The sequence below is a fragment of the Helianthus annuus genome, chromosome 14 (assembly GCF_002127325.2).
Source record: "Helianthus annuus cultivar XRQ/B chromosome 14, HanXRQr2.0-SUNRISE, whole genome shotgun sequence".
In the NCBI taxonomy this organism is placed as follows: Eukaryota; Viridiplantae; Streptophyta; class Magnoliopsida; order Asterales; family Asteraceae; genus Helianthus; species Helianthus annuus.
The window spans coordinates 161512934-161536940 of record NC_035446.2 but is presented as its reverse complement, the minus strand read 5'-3'; the positions used below and the strand labels follow the sequence as shown (position 1 = coordinate 161536940).

At 37.2% G+C, this 24007-nt stretch overlaps 2 protein-coding genes and 1 long non-coding RNA gene across 3 annotated transcripts; all 3 read left to right on the top strand.

Annotated features, from left to right (window-relative positions):
- Positions 1 to 10704: 10704 nt before the first annotated feature.
- Positions 10705 to 23544, top strand: LOC110907754 (G-type lectin S-receptor-like serine/threonine-protein kinase At4g27290). The gene is given in 5 exon segments (XM_022152687.2): positions 10705 to 10894; positions 10897 to 11973; positions 22708 to 22945; positions 23031 to 23181; positions 23251 to 23544. Coding segments are annotated over 5 exon segments (1950 nt in total).
- Positions 17882 to 19794, top strand: LOC118486755. The gene is made up of 3 exons (XR_004879764.1): positions 17882 to 18656; positions 18758 to 18799; positions 19299 to 19794. It is a non-coding gene; the product is annotated as an uncharacterized LOC118486755 (long non-coding RNA).
- On the top strand, positions 20264 to 21332 carry LOC110904728. Its single transcript, XM_022150578.2, has 5 exons — positions 20264 to 20402; positions 20468 to 20655; positions 20784 to 20853; positions 20971 to 21069; positions 21198 to 21332. Exons 1-5 carry the CDS (start codon positions 20340 to 20342, stop codon positions 21291 to 21293), a joined length of 516 nt encoding a protein of 171 aa, XP_022006270.1. The 5' UTR covers positions 20264 to 20339; the 3' UTR covers positions 21294 to 21332.
- Positions 23545 to 24007: the final 463 nt, after the last annotated feature.

The following is a 24007-nucleotide window of genomic DNA, read 5'->3' as shown; positions in this document are numbered from 1 at the left end:
CATACATTCTTGGTCAAAATACAGAGTTGTGGTTGCGGTTCATTACGGAATTCGATCAAACTATCGAGGTTGCTGCTTCTTCGACAGCTACATTTGCCGATCTTCCTGATGAACAAAAGAAGACGTATGACTTAGAAAAGAAAGCATACGCTATTCTCACTCAAGCACTAAGCAAGGATATTTATCATCAGTTCGTCAGTTTCAAGACTACGAAGAAGTTGTGGGATGCATTGAAGACGAGAGGAGTAGGTAATGAGGCCACACGTCAACTACGACGAGATCTACTGAAGAAAGAATTCGATGGCTTCACATGTATGGATAAGGAGTCCTTGGGAGATATGACAAGCCGTTTCTATCATCTACTTACTGAGCTGACGAACTTTGAAGTCACAACGACTCCAACAGAGGTGGTAAAGAAGTTTGCCGATGCATTGCCTCCTCAATGGAATAACTTCCTGGAAATCTTGAAGTACAACGGAACATTGAGAACTACAAATATCAACGATTTCGTGCAGCTTCTGGAGAACAAGGATCAGGAAGAAACGTTGAAGGCAAAGAGAGTTGCAGTGCCACAGAATCCAGAGATGTATTATGGCACCTCCACTTCTTCATCTGCAAAAGCCGGTTCACATGCTCCACTTCAAACAGCGTTTGTCACAAGCACGGATATGTATGGCAATCCAGTGCAAGTTCCTATAAAGCCGCCTCCAACCACAGATCTGTATGGAAATCCAATACAACCACCTCCTCCTCCTGCTCAACAACCACAATATGCGTGTTATGGAGGAACATCATCTGCAGGCCAACAATCAAAGCCAAATACAGTACAGCTTGACACTTCAAGCTTCTCTAAAGTCAGTGTAGAAGTAGCTAAGGAACACATGGAGCTACTTAACACTGTAGTAAGCGCGTACTGTGGGTTGATAGAAGGTCAGATTGGCAACATTAATCTGACACAAGAAGATTACAGGCAGATTGATAAAGAGGAGATGGACTTGATGGACATCAAGTGGGCCTTTGCGAGTGCTGTGAGAAGAGCAAAGGATTGGATGGAAAGTACTGGAAGAACCAGCTTGGAAAGCAAGCGAGACACCAAGTATGGGTTCGATAAGCAAGCTGTTAAGTGCTTCAACTGTGGTGAACGGGGTCATTTCAAAAGGGAGTGCACAAAGCCAGCCCAGCACGGGAATCAAAACCCCTTCAGAAACCAAGGCAATCAGCAGAACAGAAACAATGATCGTACATTGGTGCCTGTCAACAACCAAACCAACCGAGCACTTGCAGTTCAGGTGGATGAAGGTTGTGACTGGTCAATCCAGTTAGGTGGTGATGCTCCTGATGGAACAGCATGTTTTGCTCAGATTGTGAAGGAGCTAGTTCACACCAGTGGTGGAGAATCTTCTGCCAGTGGTGGTGAATCGTCTGAAGATGAAGACTCTTCTGGGTACAGCAGAAGTGTTGATGAAGAATCATCCAATTCTGGTGATGATTATGTGAGTGAGACATCGAATGCAGCAATCGATGCAGATATTGATGAACTCTTGGAGGAAGCTGCAGCAGAAACTCAAAGAAGATCTATTCTGGTGGATCAAGCTGCTTATACTTCGTCTTCTCTCCATTCAGCCTTTATGGCTAATGTCGACGGTTCATCAAGTCAGGTATGTGTCGATGAACCCACTGCTGTTAATTGTGATGAATGTGCTAGGTTGCATGATAGATGTGCTGATCTTGAGAAAAGTATGTCTGAGTTGCAAGGCAAACATGATGCTTTACAAGCTAGTTTGTTTGACTTGCAAGACAAACATACTATTGTGAATGAGAATTTGAGTGACTTGCAAAGTAAGCATGACGCTTTGCAAGAGAAATATGATGTGACATTCATCCACAATCAGAAATTGACTGTGGACCTCTCTAAATGCACAGAAGCCAACATGTTTTATGAAAACCATGAAAAAGAATTTAAGTCAGTAATTGAAACGTTAAAGAAGGATAAAACTGAACTGACTAAAATGGTTTCAAGAAAACAAACTGATATTAATTTGTATATATCTCGCCTTGAGAGTATGCAAAAAGAGATGGCTTGTGTGAAAACCGAAAGTGATGCGATCCAACTCAAGCTAGACAGTTATTTGAGTTCTAGCTATGTGTTAGATCACATCATTGACGTTCAGAAGGAAAAGAGAGATGTCACATGCATAGGCTACAAGAAGTGTCCACCACCAGTGAGACATAATTATGACGCCATGCCTGATGAAGAGGACAGAGTTTTCTTTGAACCTTCTGTGCCTCTAGATGTTAAGGAGTTTGCTGCAGGACTCGGATACCAAAAGGAAGTATCCTCAGATTCAGATGTGTCAGCAGATACATTTGTGAGTGCTGAACAGAATCAAGATCCTCCAGTTGTGATTGAGGATGCTGATTCGTCTGATGATGAATCTGATGATACTGTCCCAGCAAAGTCTGATGCGGTAGTCAAAAATGAGGACATACCTCTTGAGAATCACATTCTATGTGATCCCCCTGTACAACCCGCTAAGACTATTGCAACTGAGTCCACATCTGCAGGAGAGCCGGAGAGTGTGAATTTGCTGTACACTCTAGTTGGTGATGATAAAATTTACTCAGACAAAGATTTTCCCATTAAGAATGTTAATCAATCCTTAATCTGCAAAGTCTTTGAGAATTCGACGAGTAAGTTCTTGGGAAAGGCAGGACCTAAAGTTACAGTTACACAGTGTCCTCCTATTCCAAAAGCTGAAATTCGAAAACAATTTGGTAACAAGAAATTACCAACAGTGCCAACACAGCAAAATCACACCAAACCTAAAGGTAAAACACCGGCTCAAACTAACAAGAAGCCGAACCAAAAGAAGAAGAAGAATGTTAACTTTGTGAAATCGACGGGAACAGACAAAATTGAAAAGTTTGAAAATCAATCTAACTTAGATTTTGTCAAGAAAGCTATTGTCGAGAAAAGAAATGAACCAAGCAGTTCAAAACCTAGTACCTCGGGTTCACAAAGTTCAACATCATCGGCTAGACGATCACATGATTCTTCGGGGTTTGTAGAACGAAGATCATGTTTTGAGTGTGGAACCATTGGGCACATTATTAGAAACTGCCCATATCTTCATAAGCAGAAAGGAAAGGTTGATGATCCCCGTGGCAAAACTGACCGTAAGCCAACTGTTTCCACAAAACAAGATCCCCGCATTGTAAAAGAAAGGGAAAAGAAACAGAAACGCCAACAGGTCAAAAAGATAGAAAAAGCGATTAAAACTGATGCGGTTCAAAAACAATCTGTTGTTGTAAAACCAGACAATTCTAAAACTTCAAATTCTCAAGAAGTTAAACTTTTAAAGAAAAACACTGGTGAAACCAAACAGACTTGGAAACCAAAAACGGTTACTGAATCAGGGGGACCATCACAATTCACCAACCATCAAAGACAAGAAGTTATTGTCATTGATGAAAATGGAAGACCCAAGACCACAATGGCTTGGGTCCCCATCTCCAACTAATCATTTGAGTTCATGTGCAGGGTGCTTCAGGAGGAACTATCAGTAGTCATTGGATTGTTGATAGTGGGGCATCCAGGCACATGACGGGCGACATGAAGCTTCTCTACGACGTTAAATCTATTAGAGGAGGTTATGTTGCTTTTGCTGGAGATAAAGGTGGATACATTACGGGTGAAGGAATGATATCTAACGGGATTGTCAGCTTTGACAAGATCAATTTTGTGCAACAACTTGATCACAATCTTCTTAGTGTTTCTCAAATCTGTGACAAGAAATTTTCAGTACACTTTGATGCTAATGGATGTTATGTGCTGAAGCCCGGCTTCAAAATTCCAAAAGAATGGATTCTCTTGTCGGCTCCAAGGATAAATGATTTGTACGTCCTTGACATGAGCCAAGCTATTACTACGTCTGCACAAGCAACTTGTTTCGTTTCTAAAGCCACAGAAAAAGACACTATCTCTTGGCACAGACGAATGGGTCACATTCACTTACGAAAAATGAATCATTTGGTTTCAAATGAATTGGTGAATGGTGTTCCCCTCAAAAATTTTCATCTTCAAGACATCTGTGTTTCGTGCCAGAAAGGAAAACAAACAAAGAAGAAGCACCCTATAAAGAAGATCAACACAGTGGCAGTTCCTCTTGAGCGTTTGCACATGGATTTGTTCGGTCCTGTCAAGCACAAGAGTATTCGGGGTGATCAATACTGCCTCGTGGTTACTGATGATTATTCAAGATTTTCTTGGGTTGCGTTCATGGCACACAAGAGTGAAACCTTTGGCATCATCAAAAACTTGATCATTCAGATTGAGAATTTGTATAAGTTGAAGGTTAGGCGGATACGTAGCGACAATGGTACTGAATTTAAAAATCATTCCATGACGGAGTTCTGCACTTCAAAGGGTATTCTTCATGAGTTTAGTGCAGCTTATACTCCTCAACAGAATGGTGTCGCTGAACGTAAGAACCGCACATTGATCGAGACTGCTAGGACAATGTTGGTAGAATCGCAGCTACCCATTCCATTCTGGACTGAAGCTGTGGCCTCTGCATGTTACACATTGAACAGAGTCCTTACAGTCAAAAGACACAACAAGATCTGCTTTGAGCTTCTTCAGAAACGGAAACCAGATTTGTCTTATCTAGAACCGTTTGGAGCTCCATGCACAATCATCGATCCTAATGGAAAGTTTGGGGCAAGAGCCATTGATGGATACTTTCTTGGGTATGCCACCCCTAACTTACGAGTCTGGAATCTAGAGACTAAAAGGGTCGAGGAATGGTCTGAGGTCAGAGTACAAAGGCATACCTTGCCAGTCAAAAATCCGGGTCAACCTTGGATGTTTGAGTATGATGACTTCTTCAATTCGATCAATGTTGAAGCCGCTGAAGAAAATGCTGCGGCTAGGATGTTTTTCGAGAGTGACAATGCAACAGTTTCACCGGTGGTTCGTCCGATTCTTGTGAATCAAGAACCATCTTCTTCGGTGAACAATAATACTCTCAACAATGAGGATTTTCATGATGCAAACGAATTGAATGAATCTTCAGAGGATGATGAATTTCTAGATGCAGATCAAGAAGCTCCTACAACAGCAGTTCATGGTACTTCAGAGGGTACTCCTCCAGTGGATACACATAGAACAGCTGAGACTACTGCATCATCCTCTTCGTCAATTCCGGGTCTTGAATTGGTTGTTGATCTTAATCTTAACAACCTGGGTATAAATGTTCCAGTTCCAGATAATCCAGAAACAAGGATTCATAATACCCATCCTCAACAAAACATCATTGGAAATGTGCAAAGTGGCGTACAAACAAGAAACATGTTGCGAAACAACAACAATGCAGGCTTGTATGCAGCTATTCGAGAATCCGGGCAACAAAACGACTGGTCCTTCGCGTGTTATGTCTCACAAGAAGAACCAAGAACGTGGAAAGAAGCCTTGAAAGATAATGCTTGGGTTGAAGCAATGCAGGAAGAACTGCAACAATTCCAGAAGCTGGGTGTCTGGAAACTCGTAGAGAAACCTGCTGGATACAAGAAGATTGGTACCCGTTGGGTTTTCAAATGCAAAAAGGATGACCGCGGAGTTGTTATCCGAAACAAAGCACGTTTAGTCGTTCAGGGTTTTCGTCAGATTGAAGGGATCGACTACAACGAAGTTTATGCACCAGTGGCACGTCTCGAAGCAATTCGAATCTTTCTGGCCTATGCGTCCTTCAAAGGATTCAAGGTTTATCAGATGGACGTGAAAAGTGCATTTTTACATGGTGTGGTTGAAGAAGAGGTGTACGTCGAACAACCTCCAGGTTTTGAAGATCCTATCCATCCCGATCGGGTTTGGTTGCTCAACAAAGCTCTTTATGGTCTTCATCAAGCACCACGAGCTTGGTATGCAACCTTATCTCACTATCTGCTGGAGAACGGTTTTCGTAGAGGTCTTATCGACTGTACTCTCTTCATCAAAGAACAAGATGGAGATCTTCTTCTGGTACAGGTATACGTTGATGACATTATTTTTGGTTCTACTAATGATGTCTTGTGTAGGGAATTCGAGCGCATTATGCAGGATAAATTCGAGATGAGTGCTATGGGGGAAATGACCTTCTTCTTGGGCCTACAAGTACAACAAACGGAGTCTGGGATATTCATCCATCAGACTAAATATGTTGGTGACATCTTGAGCCGGTTCCAGATGTCTGATGCAACGCCCATTGGTACCCCATTGCCAACTAATCACGGAATTACTCCAGACTTGAAGGGAGAAGCTGTTAGCCCTTCTATCTATCGCGCCATGATCGGATCTCTCATGTACCTCACAGCATCAAGGCCAGATATAATGTACCCAACGTGCCTGCTTGCTAGATATCAAGTTAACCCGAAGGCCTCACATCTTGCTGCTGTTAAAAGGATTTTTCGTTATTTGAAGGCGTACCCTGACACCGGTCTGTGGTACCCTAGGGATAATAACTTTGAATTGGTAGCTTTCAGTGATTCTGATTTTGGCGGATGTAAAATCGACGGCAAGTCCACAACGGCTGGATGTCAGTTTTTAGGAAATCGCCTAGTTACATGGCAGTGCAAGAAGCAGACGTGTGTCGCTACATCAACATGCGAAGCTGAATACATTGCTGCCTCAAGTTGTTGCTCCCAAGTTCTTTGGATCCAACAACAAATGCGGGACTACGGTTTTGAATTCCTAACTACTCCTATTTACGTTGATAATTCTGCTGCTTTAGATATCACTAGAAATCCTGTGCAGCATTCAAAGACCAAACACATCGAAATCAAATATCACTTCATACGTGATTGCTTTGAGAAAAGGCTAATCGATGTTGTTAAGGTCCACACCGATGACCAACGTGCCGACTTATTTACCAAAGCATTTGACAAATCAAGATTTGACTTTTTATTATTGATAAACGGCATTAAGGTCAAGCAAGAGTAAAACCAACATCGGAAAATCATTTTTGTAATTACCTTTGTGTTTTTAAATTTATCTTAGTTTGTTGATTTTAGGGGGAGTAAATCCAAAAATCGGAAAATACAAAAACATCGAAAAATTTCAAAAACACAAAAACAATAGAAAATCAAAAATGAGTTTCCTGGCGAGAAAAAGAGAAAATGATAGTACATCAGTGGTCTATCCAAACCTCTTTAAATCTTAAATGAAAAACAGCTCTATATAAGATGTATCGGTAGGCTCACAATCATTTTAAAGTGTGCAGGGCGATATAAATCTTAATCGACTGAAGACCAGGTGGGAACCATTCATTGGCATATGGTCTTAGTACCGAAATTTCGTTTGATAGATTGCCGAGGCTCTGAGATATTCGGTCTTTATGCTGCTTATCATCTGGGTATCATGGTTGTATCTTTTACCGAAAAATAACGGGGACGCAGGTCTAGATCTTCCATGATACTATACATACGTGTACATATTACATACTGCATACTGCATTCGACCTCAATAAGTGATAAACAATCACATGTCCATATCAAATAAGTGATAAAATATCACATTTATCCGGGTGTCAAGTTCGTCTCTCTGCTGTACGGAAGTACTGACCTGTTCACGGACTTGCACCTGTGCCCTCATGCATACGAAAATCAAGTTCCTCATCAATAAGTGATTATATCACAAAGGGCTTGTTTTCGAATCAAAATAAGTGAGTATCTCACAATTTATACGGTCAAACAGATGATAATCGGTATACTCACCGGTAAGATGAACTCTCGTGCATACCTTGATACGGGAATGTGTCGTGATGTGGATGAACACCGGTCGGTAAGTATAAATCATACATTAACGTATCCTCTAAACATGATTACATCTGATAAGTTGAGCTTAAGTGGACAACAATACCGATAATTGTTATAGGATGCTTATCTTAATGTTAACTAACTGAACAACAAGAGCGTTTTGGCATGACCGTACACTGATATGATTCTCTTACCCTCGAAACTCGCAAAAAGAATGTCTGTATATATTTATTTACTGCTTAACTTTTATTGTTTTCTTTTAAACAGTTTCGTCGTTTGGTGCATATCAGCACGACATTAGCGGTGATGTCGTTTGATAACACTCAAAGGATTTTAAATTGTTGTCTTTTACTTTCAAAAATACCAAAAAGATTTTAGGTGTGTTTTAATATAAACTTTATAAAAGCCAAAAAGATTTTATTTCTGCTTTATTTTCGATTGTACGATGTTGGAGCTCAAGTCTTCGTTGCCTGAAACCTGACTGAAAACCGAACTGACTATATCTTCATAAACGGTCGAAATTTGCATGTTTTGAAAGTTAGAATTTAAAATTGATAAATTTATTAAACTTTCAAACTGTCGGACGGTGTTTGATTGTGACATGGTCATTCGTGTGTCACTTGTTTATGTTAACTATATTCCAAGCAGTTGTTCTCATTACGCGTTTAGATTTCTTGCGTGTGCAGATTCTAAAGGCTAGGAGAACATGGTCGTTGACGAGCTTTGGAATGAAGACACGAAGGCACTCAATGAATGAAGATGATAGAGTTGCCGCTGGCCATCATCATCACCTCAAGGATCTTACTTCATAAAGTTAAAGTATTTCACGAGCATAACTCAAGGGGGAGCTTATGTTAAGGGGGAGTTTGTCAACACACTTCCTACATGATACGGGTAGTTTGTTGATACACTTTCTACTTTCAAGACGTGAAGACTTTGAAGATCCTCCGACATTGAAGACATGATAGGACATCAGAGTCTTGAAGACCTGAAGACCAAAGACAGTCGAAGTTCAAGACGAGTCTACACTTTTAGAAGAACAAGACAAAGCTTAGAGATCAAAGACAAAGCTACAGCCAAGGGGGAGTTTGTTGGTGCACTTGTGTCTGTACTTTGTCTGTATTCGGTCTGTATGTAAACGATGTCCATGTCAGTCCTGTAAGTTGACAAAGTCAACCATCCTCCGGTTTGACTTAGTCAACAGTTAGAAAGATGTTTGTTCTGATCGAAGGATAGACTCGAAGGATACATCTGATCCTTCGAGGTGATCGAAAGATATGGTTCGACCATGGTTCGTCCATTAGACCTCGAAGGATGATCCTTCGAGGTCCACGCTGATCTTTCGTGTAACATGTGGTCGACAGATGATCCTTCGGACCATCTGTCGAATCCTTCGAGCAGACCTGCTGAGCTGGGTATATATACCCATGCATGTGTTGAGTGTGAGTTAGTTCTGCCATTGTTACACACCCAAGAGATAGAAAGCTTAGAGAGCATTCTGCCCAGAACTCACACACACACTTAGAGAGTTTATAGAACACTTCTGTAAACATTGAGCTTGTAACCGAACCCTCATTGCATTAATACAAGTTGTGTTAATCGGTGAACTTGTGTGTTTGTTTCTCTACTTGCTACTAACTCGGTTTGCTTGCTAGCTTGGATTCCGCACTCGCTAGTAGGTTTGTATAACAAGGTTTAGGTTCGTAATCCTCCGCGAAAAGGGACCTACAATATGAACAAAAGAGACATTGAAAATCATATAGACGAATATCGATACGGTCCTAATAAAAACAATATTGATACCAATGTCGATAAAAACAATAAAAACGATTACCGGCACCGGTTCTGATAGTAACAAAACAATATAGGTACCGATGCCTGTATCCGCTCGATTCATGAGGCTTCTAAGTTAATATTCAAAGCGTGATGTGGTGGGAATTCGGACGGGTTTGGTTCGGTTCATGAAGGTATATTGCTATGGTATCGTCATTTGGTTTAATGTCAATAATATGCACAAAAGTATATTTTTTACCTTGAAAACCATACAATGAATACTAGTACCAGTTCTAATAATAATAACATCGGTACCAATATCGATAAAAAAAACCTACCGATACCGGTTCCGATAATAACAAAACGATATCCATAAAGGTTTCTAGTTAACTAATATTTATGAAAATATATATAAAAAATGCATTATTGTCCAAAGGGTTTGAAATTAAATAATGGTGATACCACGACACTGCGTGGACTCCGCTGGAAATCTGCTTCCACGTCCACAACAAATATATTATAAGAAGTTGGTTGGTTCATCTTCAATTAATGCAATCAATATGCATACCAACTTCAACTCAATCATCGTTGTCACTACTGTATCCTCCGTCGTGTGAGTCCCTTTCTTTACTTATAATTCTTTTTTTTTTCTTTTCTTTCCACAGTGTCTGAATTTGGATATATCATGCACCAAAGCTACAAATCTTATAGAAAATCCGTAACTCCAGTTTATTTGAAATTAGTATTATAATCATTCTGTTAATCACTAGCTATAACTGTAATGATTCTGTTAATTATAGTTAATAGTAGTTTGATATCAGGGTTTATTCGTATGTTACTCATTGTAATCTATCGAGTTTCAGCATTGAGTGTTAACATTATTAATTGGGAAAGCATGAATAATGAATGACAGCAGAAGCACTAATATGAAGGCCCATTATTAAGCTTATAAATAATGCTATCAAGATAAGACCATGCCAAGTTGTCAACGCAAATGGACTATAAGGGTAGATTTGATCTTTTGTGGGTCTTAGTTCATTTAATTTCTATAGACATTTCTGATCAAATAATTGAGCCAAACCTTATTCTGTCTCAAGCTGCACAACTCTTTACTGAAACCGGAGACTGTAAAACACGTCGATGAGGGCTTTAACACAACTTCTGTTCTTTTCTAGTGCTTTATTCTCAGTTTTGTTGTATTCTGCTGCATTAGACACCATATATACAGGTCAAGCACTCAGAGACGATGATACGCTTGTTTCGGCTGGTGAAACGTATGAGTTGGGATTCTTTAGCCCCAGTAACTCCAAGAACCGATACTTGGGGATATGGTTGTATGGGTTGCTAACAGAGAAACTCCACTCACCAGTACCACAGGTGTGCTCAAAGTCAATAGCAATGGAATGCTACTGCTTTTTAGTGGCAATAATACTGTGATTTGGTCTTCCAATTCATCGGTATCTGTTGGTAATGCTCCCGTTGTAGCAAAGCTTCTTGATTCTGGGAACCTTGTTGTGTGTTACGATAGTAGCACTAACGAAGATTTCGTTTGGCAAAGTTTCGATTACCCAACCGACACATTGCTAGCGGGAATGAAATTCGGGAAGGATTTGGTAACAGGCGTAGACAGGTACTTGACATCGTGGAAAAGTACGGATGATCCTTCTCCAGGTCTGTATGTAAGTTGGATGGATACGAATGGATATCCACAAGCGTTTCAAAAGCGAGGTTCGGTTTTACAATTGAGGTTTGGACCGTGGACTGGTGTACGATTTAGCGGTTTTCCCAGTAAGCCAAATCCTATCTACACGTATGATTTTGTCTTCAATGAAAAGGAGGTATATAGTATATTTCATCTTATTAATAACTCAATTATGTCGAGGGTGTATCTAAGTCCAGAAGGCAACGAAATGCGCTTGAACTGGATTGATCCCGCACAAGGTTGGATGCCGTATCTGGTCACAACGGTTGATATGTGTGCCCAATATGGACTCTGTGGTGCATATGGAATCTGTAACATCAACAGTTCTCCTGCATGCAGTTGTATGGAAGGGTTTGAACCAAGATTTCCAGTGCAATGGAATGCAGGAAACTGGTCAGGTGGCTGTCAACGTGAAAAATCGTTAAATTGTGGGAATGAGGATGCGTTTCGAAAACTTTCAGGTGTGAAATTGCCAGATACCCGACATTCATGGTATGATCTGCGCATGGGCTTAAGAGAAATAGCAGTGAAGCGGTTGTCGGAAACTTCTACGCAAGGACTTGACGAGTTTATGAACGAGGTTAGATGTATTCACCGGCTTCTGCACCGAAATCTTGTGAAGCTTCTGGGATTCTGTGCTCAAAAACATGAAATCATGTTGATTTATGAATACATGCCCAACAGAAGCCTTGATACATTTTTATTTGGTAAGAATATCTTTGAATGAGGTACTCATTACATCCCAATGAACAAGATTAATCAATGTACTGTGACAACACTACTAGAAAAGTGATCATTTTACTACGGAAATTTCCTACGCAAAAAAAGGCGTCACAAATACAAATTCTGACACATTTGCAACGAGTTTTTGACAGAAAAAATCCATAGTTTTTTAAACAAAATTGCAACACAATTGTAACACAAACAAAAAAAACTAACTAAAACTTTGTTGCTTCGGGAACGAATTACAATTTGCTACACATTTGTAACGGAACTGTTTATCCTTATAAAAATTAAAAAAAAACCGCTTGTAATTCACCACCTTATAAGCAGCCACGTTACCACCAATTATACACGTAATCCTAATAGCCCAATTAATTACACTTCTGCCATCATCTTTTAAACTTTCAAACCCAAATATAAGCCATACTGCCAGATTGAAATTCAAAACCCTAGATCCCCAAATTTGCACCCGTTATGTTCTAAATCCCCAAATTCATCCACCAATTCACCAAAACTCCAATCATGTCGCCGGAAAAACACAAATCCGGTGGATCATCACTCATCTTCAGCGAGAATCACCGGCGAGATCCACATATTCGATGAGAATCACTATCACACTGCTCTAACGACGACACACCTAACATGCGGTTAGTTAGATTTCCGAAGGTGATTTATTTAAGTTTTGAAGAGTTTGTGCGGTTTTTGTATGTATGTTTGATGCGGTTAATGGATACGAAATACTTTAACTGTAAGAGTCGAAGAATTTATGTAGTGTTTTTGTGTGTATTTGATTCATTTAATCAATACAAAATACTATAGCTGTTGTTTTTTGATTGTTAATTAGCTCTCACTGGTTAACTTCGTTTTTTGAAGAATTTATGCGGTATTTTTGTGTGTTTGATGTATTTAATGGTTAGGAAATTCTATATTTGTTGTTTACATTCGGGTTGGGAGGTAATTTGAACATTTCGTGTTGTTTTTCAGATAAAGTTGAACAGTGTGCTACTTTAGGGATTGAATTTGTTTAGAAGATGAAGCATTAGTGATTTACATAGGTCAGGCAATATGTTGAGTTAGGTTCCTTCCCTCTCTTTTATGAGTAAAATGGATGGTAGCAATGGTTCTGTATCGTTAACTGATAGATTAAGTGTTATTGATTGCTGGCACTAGTTAAAATTTTGAAATATGCAATCTTTTGCTTAACTAGATATGATGTTTTAAATCCAAAGAGATCCGTGCTAATGAAGTTATTGTATGTTTAGCATGAGCCAGGAAGTACTTCTTTGCTTGTGTAGTGTAATGCATGAGCTTCTTTTGAACAAGGTCAAGACATTGATCAGGTCATTTGTTCTTACAAACTGATATGCAGGTTAGAGCAGGTGGTTCTGTTGCTAACGAGGAAATTCTGGGATTTGCAAACTTATTCAATGACGAACTTACCCTTGATAATATCAGCAGGTCTAATTTTCACTTTTCAGTTATATCTGTAGCAATATTGCTCGAGTATAACCTCATTATTAGTACTGTGTTACTAACCTACCTTATGTTGTTTTTTTTTTTTTTTCAAAATGGTCCCTGCTATCAGGCCTTGTTTAGTGAATATATGCTAGTATATGGGGATCCAACCTTACGGAATAGACACACACTTGCGATACATGCTGCACAAAATATTACAATGGTGTCTTTTTTGTTATCATTTAAACAGTTGTTAATGCTGGTACATCAATACTTAATACGTGAATTTTTGCCTTCATCATAAAGCAATCTTATTTTGCCCTATGTTACTGAAATTTTATATATGTTCTTTTTTAATGTACTTTCATAATGCATTGTTAGGGAGAGACAGAGTCCGAATCTTTAAATATTGAGTTATTTTATGATGCTGACTGTGCATACATACTAAATATTAATCTCATCCGAATTTTAGGAAACGTCAGCAAATAGCGGCTGAACCAGAAGGACACGGTTGGCGACTTGGCCCTTTGTCTGCTCACTTAGTCATTGCTCCGTGTAAGTTTTTTTTTTACTTAGAAAGTTTCATTTATTATTTATTTGGTTGTAAACTTTTGTTTCTTGTGTGTTCAATTTTGTTTAAAGTTATTTTTGAGATTATTAATCTATGAAAATGTTTTTGAAAAGAAAAGTGTATGCCCTCCAGCTGTTCGAGGGTATAATCTTTCAGACTTTGCTAAATCTAGAAACCGTTAATTAGCCTTTTTTGAACTTGTTATTGTTATCGTACAACAATATGGAACCTGTAATGCTCATGTTGAAAGTAGTTAGGAAATTACCTTATTCAAAGGCTAAAAGGTTGGTAGATTACCTGCTTGGACCATACATTGAAGTTCGATTATTGCTAGCTGTGTTGGAGCTGGTGATGCTCACACTCCAAATCAATTAGCTGTTATGTTTAACTTATTTTGGATTTTCTCCATATAAACTCGATTCCCAAGATTAAATCATCAGCTGATCAGCATGGCTCCAACATTGAAGTTGTTGGGTGATGAAGATGCTTTTATTCTTTTTTTCTTTTTATAACTATGGCCATGCTCGCATAGGACAAAAGTGGTGTAGCTCTTGTAGCTCAAGAGAAAGTTACGAAACCAAAAGTCGTGTAGCAACCGTTGTACTAATTATATTTTAGTTTTTTTTTCATCTTAATTAAGCAACTGCTAATATTTGATGCTTTTATAGAATTTGGTTATTACACATGTTAAGAAGGAACTTGGTCTTGCATTCAAGAGTAGTCAAAAGACGGTGACTGAAGCACCAGAGGTAAAGCAATATATATCTTATTGTAACATAGTTATCTGTAGTAGATTTTTTTTTACATATATAATATATTATATTTACAAGTCCGTGACTATAAATAACAAGTGTTTAGACGTCCCTTGAATTAGTTTTGACCCATTAAGGGCGTTAAAGTGGCCAAACTAAACTAGACATGGACATTAAAAGATTGTTGTCTAGATTAACTTGTAATATAATTATCTGTAGTAGTCCTTTTTAAGCATACACTACTAGAAAATACACATATCTTGACACGCGAACAATGACACACGCTCATTTCATGACATTCAGAAGCGTGTGTCAAGAAAAAAATGTCATGCTTTAAAAAATTCAATAAAATTATGACACATTTTTTTGCGTGTCATCTTTTTAATGTCATTAATAAAAAACAAGACCATTTTATGACATTTCAAAACGTGTGTCAAGAAAATAATGTCAAGGTTTACAAAATTCATGAAATTTATGGCACTCTTTTTTGTATGTGGTCGTTTTAGTGTCATAAAAAAGAAACAAGACCATTTTATGACATTCCAAAACGTGTGTCAAGAAAAAATGTCATGGTTTACAAAATTCAATAAATTTATGACACTCCTTTTATGTGTCATCTTTTTAGCGTCATAAAAAACATTATATTTTCTAAATTAAAAGTACTAGCGAAATCCCTCACGCGTTGCGGCGAAAATTTGATCGGTCGTTACAATAATGGTGTGACATTGGCACTCGGTATAGCAACCAAAAGATATATGACCAAAATGATGTCTACATATATTTTACATCTATTAAAAACCATATGGGTAATGCAGAAACCGATGTTGGAATCGATTCGGTTCGTCAATTGCAAACATATAACTACTAAAATAATATGTAACTTGAATACCATAACTATACTGATATTTTATTTTCATAAGCTACAAACCTAGGGCATGTTTGGCTTAGCTTATTTTCAACTTTTGCAAAAGGACTTTTGCCCAAAATAAGTCAGGAAATCCTGACTTTTGGCAAATCCAAAGAACTTTTGCCCTTCAAAAGGAAAGCCAAACACTTTTCAAAAGTCCTTTTACCCTCAAAATAAGGAACCTCAAACACCCTCCTAATGTGTCACTAAAAGGAGTAAAAGATTACTTCAATTAAAAAAAACTTTATTTGCATATATTCATTTAACAAATCTTTAGAATAAATAAGTTTAACAAACGTTTTAACTTATAGAGATGACATGTTGTCTCAACAACTGTAAATATTTTTTCTTCTAATTTTATTTTATTAATGATCAATATATATATGAAAATTTAAAAAACAAACTAAAAAATAAAGTTTAACTTATAGAGACGATAGATCGTCTCTAAAAAGTTTGAGTAGTCAAAAATAATTTTCATTTAGGCGGCAAAATTTCCCACCATTTCAAATTGATTTGAAAAAAAGTCTAACCTATAGAGACGATATGTCGTCTCTATAGGGAAAGATAATTTTGTTTTATTTTTTAGTTTTGATTAATAAATAATTAAAAATACAAAAAAAATTATTTGCATATAATAGAGACGACATATCATAAGTACAATTAAGTTTTTTAATATTTAATTGAGCTTGAGAAATCTTTTTTATCCACAAACTCTAGATTACCAGAAATGTTCACCATTTTTACCTCTAATTTTTTTCCTAAAAGTTAAATTAAAATTTCTATTATTTCCCTCCAACTTTCTATCCTAAAAAAATTAAAGTTTCCCTCTTACTTTCGTCTCTCTCAAGTTTCCCTCACTCTCGTCTCACTCATTCGCTTTCATCATTCTATGAAAAATCATCATCAAAACAGGTTGTGTGGCTGTGTTTCTGCAGTTTTTTCCACGGATCTACCATACTTTGGGGTATGATATGTTCAATTTTTGGTTTCTTATATTAAACCCTAACCCTAGTTCGTCTTTTGGTGTTTCTCCTTAAAAATCATCTTCAACAGCTTGTGTGTCGGTGTTGCTGCAGTTTTTCCCATGATTTCAGCTTTTATATTAGGTACGATATGTTCAATTTTGAGCCTCTTATCTCATAACAATCTGTTTAATTTTTCGACATTTCCTTGACGCGATTTGTGCTTTGATTTTTCTGTGCCAAGATCATCCATTATATAGTGTGAAATTAACTATTCATTTCTGAATTAGGTTAGTATTACAGCCGATTGAAGATAAAAATAAGAAAAGTCATTTTGTAAGATTCAAAGATTGGTTATTTTGATGTCTGGTACTCTGGTATAAATTATTTATAAGCTATAGCTTAGACCTTGTGCATGATGTAAATGGTAGTGCGACATGATATCCATGCTCATTGTTAAAAATAAGATTTTCCTTTTTATACATTTGGGTTAATACATTTCACAACAATAAATTAACTCTGCTAGGTAGATTAGATTTGTGTTACCTTGGTCTAATAATATCTGAGCCACATATTACAAAACATTAAAGTGGATGAGTATAAGAAAAGAGCAAGTGTGCATATTCTTAAATGAGAACAAGTCTCTAGTCTGATCATATCGCACATCTTAAATCAGAAAAAAAGTGTGCATATTTTTATTTTTTAATATTTTTCTTGCCGTACCCGTATCTTGGATTTTTCAGTTTTGACGTTCCCCGTACCCGTATCGTCCCCGTAACCCAGTCCTGTACCCGTTCCCGTGCTACATAGTCGATTCATTTTCACTTTTGATTCACCTTGACTAATCAAATTGACATTAAACTTGACCAGTATTTACCCTTCTACCTAGAATAACTAACTTACTTGATTTTTGAACCTTTTTATCCATTGACTTGTGCATTAACTGAGAGAAAGGCTTTTCCAAATATGCGAAGTTATCAAGTATTTTGTTTGTTCATTTATATAACATTCTTCATTTTTTTGCTGTAGCCTACAGATATGTTTAGACCAATTTGGCAATGTCAACTATTTATAAGTCTCAATAAAATGGCTTTAGAAGTTTCGATAAAATGGCTTTTGAAGTTTTGATCTAAACATAACTATTCAGATAATTCCACTATTATTTAAAGTTTTGATAAAAATGGCTTTTTCCAAGTATGTGAAATCACAGCTGTCTACAATATTTTTGTTGCAACTTGCATGTATGTTTAAATTAATGATTTTAATTTGCAAAGCAAAATTGGCACTTAAAAATATATTTCGTATTTGGACGCTGGATGCTATAAAAGTATAAATGTTTGGGTGCCTAAAAACCTTGAAGTTGCTATATAAATCAAAACTTTTTTTTATTGAGTGGTGGCTCGTGTAACATCAAGCTCGAGCCTGAGCTCACTTTGGCTTGGCTCGACTCATTTACAGCCCTACTGCAGATAACTGTTTTGGATAATAACTGATTTAGTTATGCCATATTAACTCATTCTATGTTGTCAAGACGCAATGCGCAGGCAAGGTGCATAGGCCTCGGCCGGAGCCTAGGCGCAAGGAGCAAAAAAGACGAGGGCTTTTTCAAGAAAGGCGGAGGAAAAAAAATTAAAAAATATATTATGCTTTGAAAATAGATACAAAAGCACAAAAATTGTGCCACAAAAGTCTTTTTATATTGTGGCAAAAAGAAGTGCCACTAAAAGTCCAAAAACTTTGTGCGGCATATTGAAAAAGTGCCACTAAAAGGCTTTAGCGTTAGCGCTTCTAGTGACACTTGTTTTGTGTGCCGCCCATTCCTACAAGGGCCTTTAGTGACACTTTTTTGTGTTTTTGTGTCACTTTTTGTATGTCAATAGATGGCATTTATTTGTAGTGGGTGTTCCATGTTTTCAGCTCATCCATTGTGGATGCATTGTCTCACTTATGACTGACTATTCGCTGGGTGATTTTGGTGGGATTACCTGTGTAAACTGTTCAAGAACTTAATCTTCTTCTAGTAAGAATATATTGATTTCTATAAATAAATTGATTTATTATGTATTATTATGGTATTCTATATCCCAAGTGTAGCTAACTATATAAATTCAAACTTCTTAGGCACATCTTCACTTTAATGCTGAAACAAGGCCTCAAGATTCGGTAAGAATATACTGATTTCTATAGATACACTATTGACTGGTTATTTCTGTTTGGAAGTGAAGCTATTAAAGGCAGAAAATTGGCATCGGTATGGAAGAAGTTTAGCTCGAAGGATTTCGGGATTACGACTTCTATGATCGCAAAGTCTACACGGATAGAAAGGGGGCGCTACAGTGTAAAGGGGGGCTTTAAACCACACCCTGCAAGTTAAAGGAAGGGGCTTTAAAGCCGCCCGTGTGACGTGGCGGTTAGGTGGCGTGATAAAGCCCCTAGGGGCTTTATACCACACCCTCCAGCCTTATGACCTTCTAAGTCGCTTCATTTCAAAAATTAGATTAATATTGTAATAATATATTTTTGTTGTCATATTTAGACATCACGTATAAAAAAATGCTTTTTTGTTATGTTCCAACCCGTATTGCGAAATTTGGACATCACTTACAAAAATTGCTTTTTTATCATATGTTATATAAACTTACATGTAAATGTCTTGCTGTAGATATCACTGTGATGTGGCAGATCAGAGACTTGCTCAACATATTGACAAAGGAAACGAAGAAGGGTTGCTTATCAGCAGTGTGGCTTCTTGCTCAAACCTATGGGCTCTTATAATGGATTCTGGCACTGTATCACCTCTCAAGTTTACCAACTCTCTCATTTCTCAACAAGGTTTTTCATGCTTTAGGGTCTGGTTTGTTGAATGATTTATTCTAGATAGGGGGTGTGAATTTCTGACACCACCCTAATACACGACACGAACCTAACACGAAATTCGCGGGTTTGGGTTTAGTCTAAACGGGTTCGGGTCAGTTTCAAGTTGAACCCGCCCACCCATTTAGCTAAACGGGTCAGGTTCGGGTCAACCCGGTCGGGTTGGTGGGTTGACTCGTTTAACCCATTTCTATAATATTATATTTTTTACAATATGTTTTATGTTATAAATTAAATTTGGTGTGTATTTTATGCTATACTTATAACTTAAAAATAGAAATTGACATAAGATTTTATGATTTTAATGTAATTTTATTATCTAATTTGTGATTTTTTAGTAGATGTTAATTTTAATATATTAATTTGCTGAAAAAAATAAAAAAAAAATAAATAAATTCGGGTTCGGTCAGCCTGCGAATATTCGGGTCAGGTTCGGGTTCATATGTATGAAACGATTTTCGGGTTCGGGTCGGGTTGAACCCGCCAACCCGCGAACACGGCCCGTTTAGCACCCCTAATTTTAGACTACTAAGCATTTTGTTGTATATTAAAGGATTAGATTATGCAACAGCGGGAGAAATCCTACTATATTAGCGTGCTAGCATGTGCGAACAACGGGAGCTCTTTGGTTAAGGGTAAGGACAACCATATCTTGTAAAGCTGAGTGCTTGCCTGCTCGCTCTCTTATCCTCTAGTTTTTTTTTTTTTTTTTTTTTTTTGTATAAAATGTAGGTACCAAATACATTCATTAGTGTGTTACAAAGTCAGTGAATCACTTTCTTTTTAGTGGATAAATAATAAATGGAGAGAAAGGTTCCATATCACTGCTATGGCAACTGCGAGAACCAGATGGGCAAATGTTATGTCCCATGGCGCTGGATTCTCTGACCAGGTCAAAGCATTTCTTTTGTTATTTACATGAGCGATTTGTTTGATTTTGTATTAGTGTGATCCTAGGTTGTGGAACTGGACTTGTTGTATCCAAGTGAAGGTATGCATAAACGATGGGATGCCGAGTATAGGATAACATTAACTGCAGCTACATCAAACCAAGCTGCTTTTATTCTAAGCATCCGAGAAGAAAACTTGCAGATGATACACATGACACACTTCGCACTTCTGTGTTTCCTAGCAAACATGTCAAGGTTAAGTTTCATGTTTTGTTTCTTTCCTTTCGTCACATGTATGGTGTCTCTTTTGGTCAACTTTGTTGGCGGTCTGTAGGAAAAATGGACAAAGGGTCTCCTTCTGATATAATTTTGATTTTTTATAGGGCAATGGTCGTGTATGCTTCACGAAGTGGTGCCAACATTAGGGTTAAACTCATCTGGAATAACGCTAGGGTAAGCACTAAATCCCTTATTTAAATTGTGGTTGTAGTAATATTGTAAATATTGAAACCCTTTAATTTAAACTTAAATCGCAATGGTTTCACATTTCTTGATATTTTAATTGTGTAGTATCCATGTCAGCCAGAAGGTATTGAATGTGGGTCCTATTTGATGAAGTTCATGAAGGAGATAGCTTATGAAGGAGTTGAAATACTTGACAATGATAATGTAAGTTTAGGCATATTTTTGTCTATATATTAGAGAAATATGTACTTATATATCCAAACAAATGCTTAAACTCATATATTAGGATTAAATTCTGATTTAAGATTTATTTTATTTAATTGTTGTCTCAGGTTGGGAAAGGAGTAGAAGAATACTCGGCTGCGGATATGGATGACATTCGTGAAGATTGGTCGACTTATGCAGTTAACTCTATTTTTAAGTTATAAATCGTATTTTAGGTATTGATAATGAATTGACAAACAATTATTTTTTTGTTAACGTTAAAATATTTGTAGTATACTTGACAAATGATTATGAAATAGATTGTTTTGGTATATATATATATGTGTGTATTTGTTTTATGAAAAAGATTTATTGTTTTTGTTATTATACATGTATCCAGGGCAAATTAGTAATTTTATAAAAAAAATTATACAATTAAAAGCATGACACGCGTAAATGAATGTCATACGTATGTGTCATAAATGATTGTCATGAACGTGTGTCATTAAAAAGTGTCATAAAATGAGTGTCATGAATGTGTATCATGAATGCGTGTCATGAATGCGTGTCATGAATGCGTGTCGTGAATGCGTGTCATTAAATGTGTGTCATTAAATGTGTGTCATAAAAACATGACACACAAATGCATGTCATGTTAATTTTATGACTCCTCAATCAACGACTCGCATTTGCGTGTCATAAAGACCCTTTTATGACACGCAATGCATGTCAAGAAAGGTGTTTTTTCTAGTAGTGATATATAATACAATAACTATTTACAAGTTTGTCAAAATAAATAATAAGTGTTGATGCGTCCCTTGAATTAGTTTTGATTCGTTAGGGGTGTTAAACGAGTCAAACTTGACGCATACATGAATTTTTTGTGTTAGATTTGGGCTTAAAGTTTCAGCTATTGATGACTGTGTTACATTAATTACAGGGACCAGGATAAGAAAGTGTGGTGTTTGGACTTGACATCTCTATTCACACTTCCCGTCGATTAGTTGCCAAGGGGGCCTTGGAGCGTGTTTTCAAGGCAACACATGAGCAGTTTGTCGCCTAAGGCTCAAGTAGCATGTGTTATTTTTGTATTTTGTCGTTCAGTGAGTCGTTTTAGCTTTTTGTGCCCTCGTTTGGCAGTTAATTATATGAATTAATCAAGTATTTGACACTCGTTCAGTTCATTGGAACTTGCATTATCTATGATTTTTGATGTATGGTGAATTTAAAACAGTTGTTTTGTGTGATGTTTCCCTAAACTTTTAGCAAAAAAAAAAAAGGATTTTCCACTTTATTTTATAAATATTTTGTCACAAATGCGTTGCAAATTATTTTTTTTTACAAATATTCCGTTGCAAATGCGTCACAAAACTTTAGTAATAATATTTAAGAAATGGTGTAGGAAATGTGTTGGAAAATTTCTGACACAATATTTTCGTAGGAATTGCGTTAAAATTTGCGTAGCAAATGTGTAGTAATTAGTTTCCGACGGGGCTTTTTCCAACATCAAGGTTTTGTTGCAAATGCGTAGCAAATCCGAGTTTGCTACGCGTTTGTGACGGCAAAGCTTGTTAGAAAAAACCAAATTTCTAGTAGTGCAAGTTGACACAATTAACTTCACTAATTAATTCTGTGCAGATGAGACCAAAAGTTCAATGCTTGATTGGACTAAACGATTCCACATCATCAATGGGATCGCTCGAGGGCTTCTTTATCTGCATCAAGATTCATGCCTTCGCATCATACATAGAGATCTGAAAGCCGCCAATATTTTGTTAGACAATGACATGAACCCGAAGATATCAGATTTTGGGCTTGCTAGAAGATTTAAAGGATACGAGACTCGGGTTAAGACAAAGAATGTGGTTGGAACTTAGTAAGAATCTTATACCAAATTTCACTCTTTCGAGTTCAGTCCATTTGATATGCTCATATCAGTTAATTCGTCAAATTCTTTGCAGCGGCTACATTCCTCCAGAGTATGCAGTTCATGGAGTTTTCTCTGTAAAATCAGATGTGTTTAGCTTCGGTGTTTTAGTTCTGGAAATAGTAAGTGGGATGAAGAACCGAGAATTTTCTTCTCACAAGCACCGTGACAACCTTCTTGGACATGTAAGCTCACTACGACATTGCCTATCTCAGTATCTGCGATTATTTTTTACTAAATTTAATTTATGTAAGGCATGGAGACTATATAAGGATGGCAAGTGTCTTGATCTGGTTGGTGCACCTTTACTCGACTCATGTGTTGTCTCTGAGGTACTCCTTTCAATACACATTGGTTTGTTATGTGTGCAAAATCATGCAGAAGATAGACCAACAATGTCATCTGTGGTATTGATGCTGGGTAATGATGGTGTATTGTCTCAACCTAAATCACTTGCATTTTTTACGGAGCCTGAGCTCGACCTGTGTGCACACACGAGACAAGAACCTTCCGTCAATAATGTGACTATTTCACTAACAGGTCGTTAGAGTAAGTTTTCATGTCAAAGTCCATAAACCATACAGTGTTTCACTACATCTTCCCATTTGTTGCATGACAAGTGTCATATTTTTAATGGTGAAATAAATTAATATAAGTCATTAACAGTTCTATAGAACGAGTTTTCAACGATCCTATTGTTAGATGATCGTGTCCTTCATTGTATCCAACTGTGCTCTGCTTTCTACAGTTACAAGCAACACGTGATGTATCCTTCAGGTTCAGCCGTTCAGGCGTGTCCTCCATGATGATGACACCTTGAAGTAATTGATAAAATCACACATGACATATCTAAGGAAAAGAATTTCATGTGTTTAGTTTTTATAACTTATAAGGTAACTTTGTTATCCCTGAGACCCTACGAGTAGCTTTTGCTACAAGTGATATTTTATTAGGTTTGTTTATGTGTCTATGTAATCTTTATAAGGTGCGCAGAGTCTAAACACTTTTCTA

Bases quoted from the DNA above. Each gene is read 5' to 3' on its own strand.
- LOC110904728 (XM_022150578.2), top strand. From the start codon at position 20,340: ATGGCAACTGCGAGAACCAGATGGGCAAATGTTATGTCCCATGGCGCT. The intron at 20,403-20,467 runs GTCAAAGCATTT...GTGTGATCCTAG, and splicing joins GCGCTGGATTCTCTGACCAG to GTTGTGGAACTGGACTTGTT. The intron at 21,070-21,197 runs GTAAGTTTAGGC...TTGTTGTCTCAG, and splicing joins AAATACTTGACAATGATAAT to GTTGGGAAAGGAGTAGAAGA.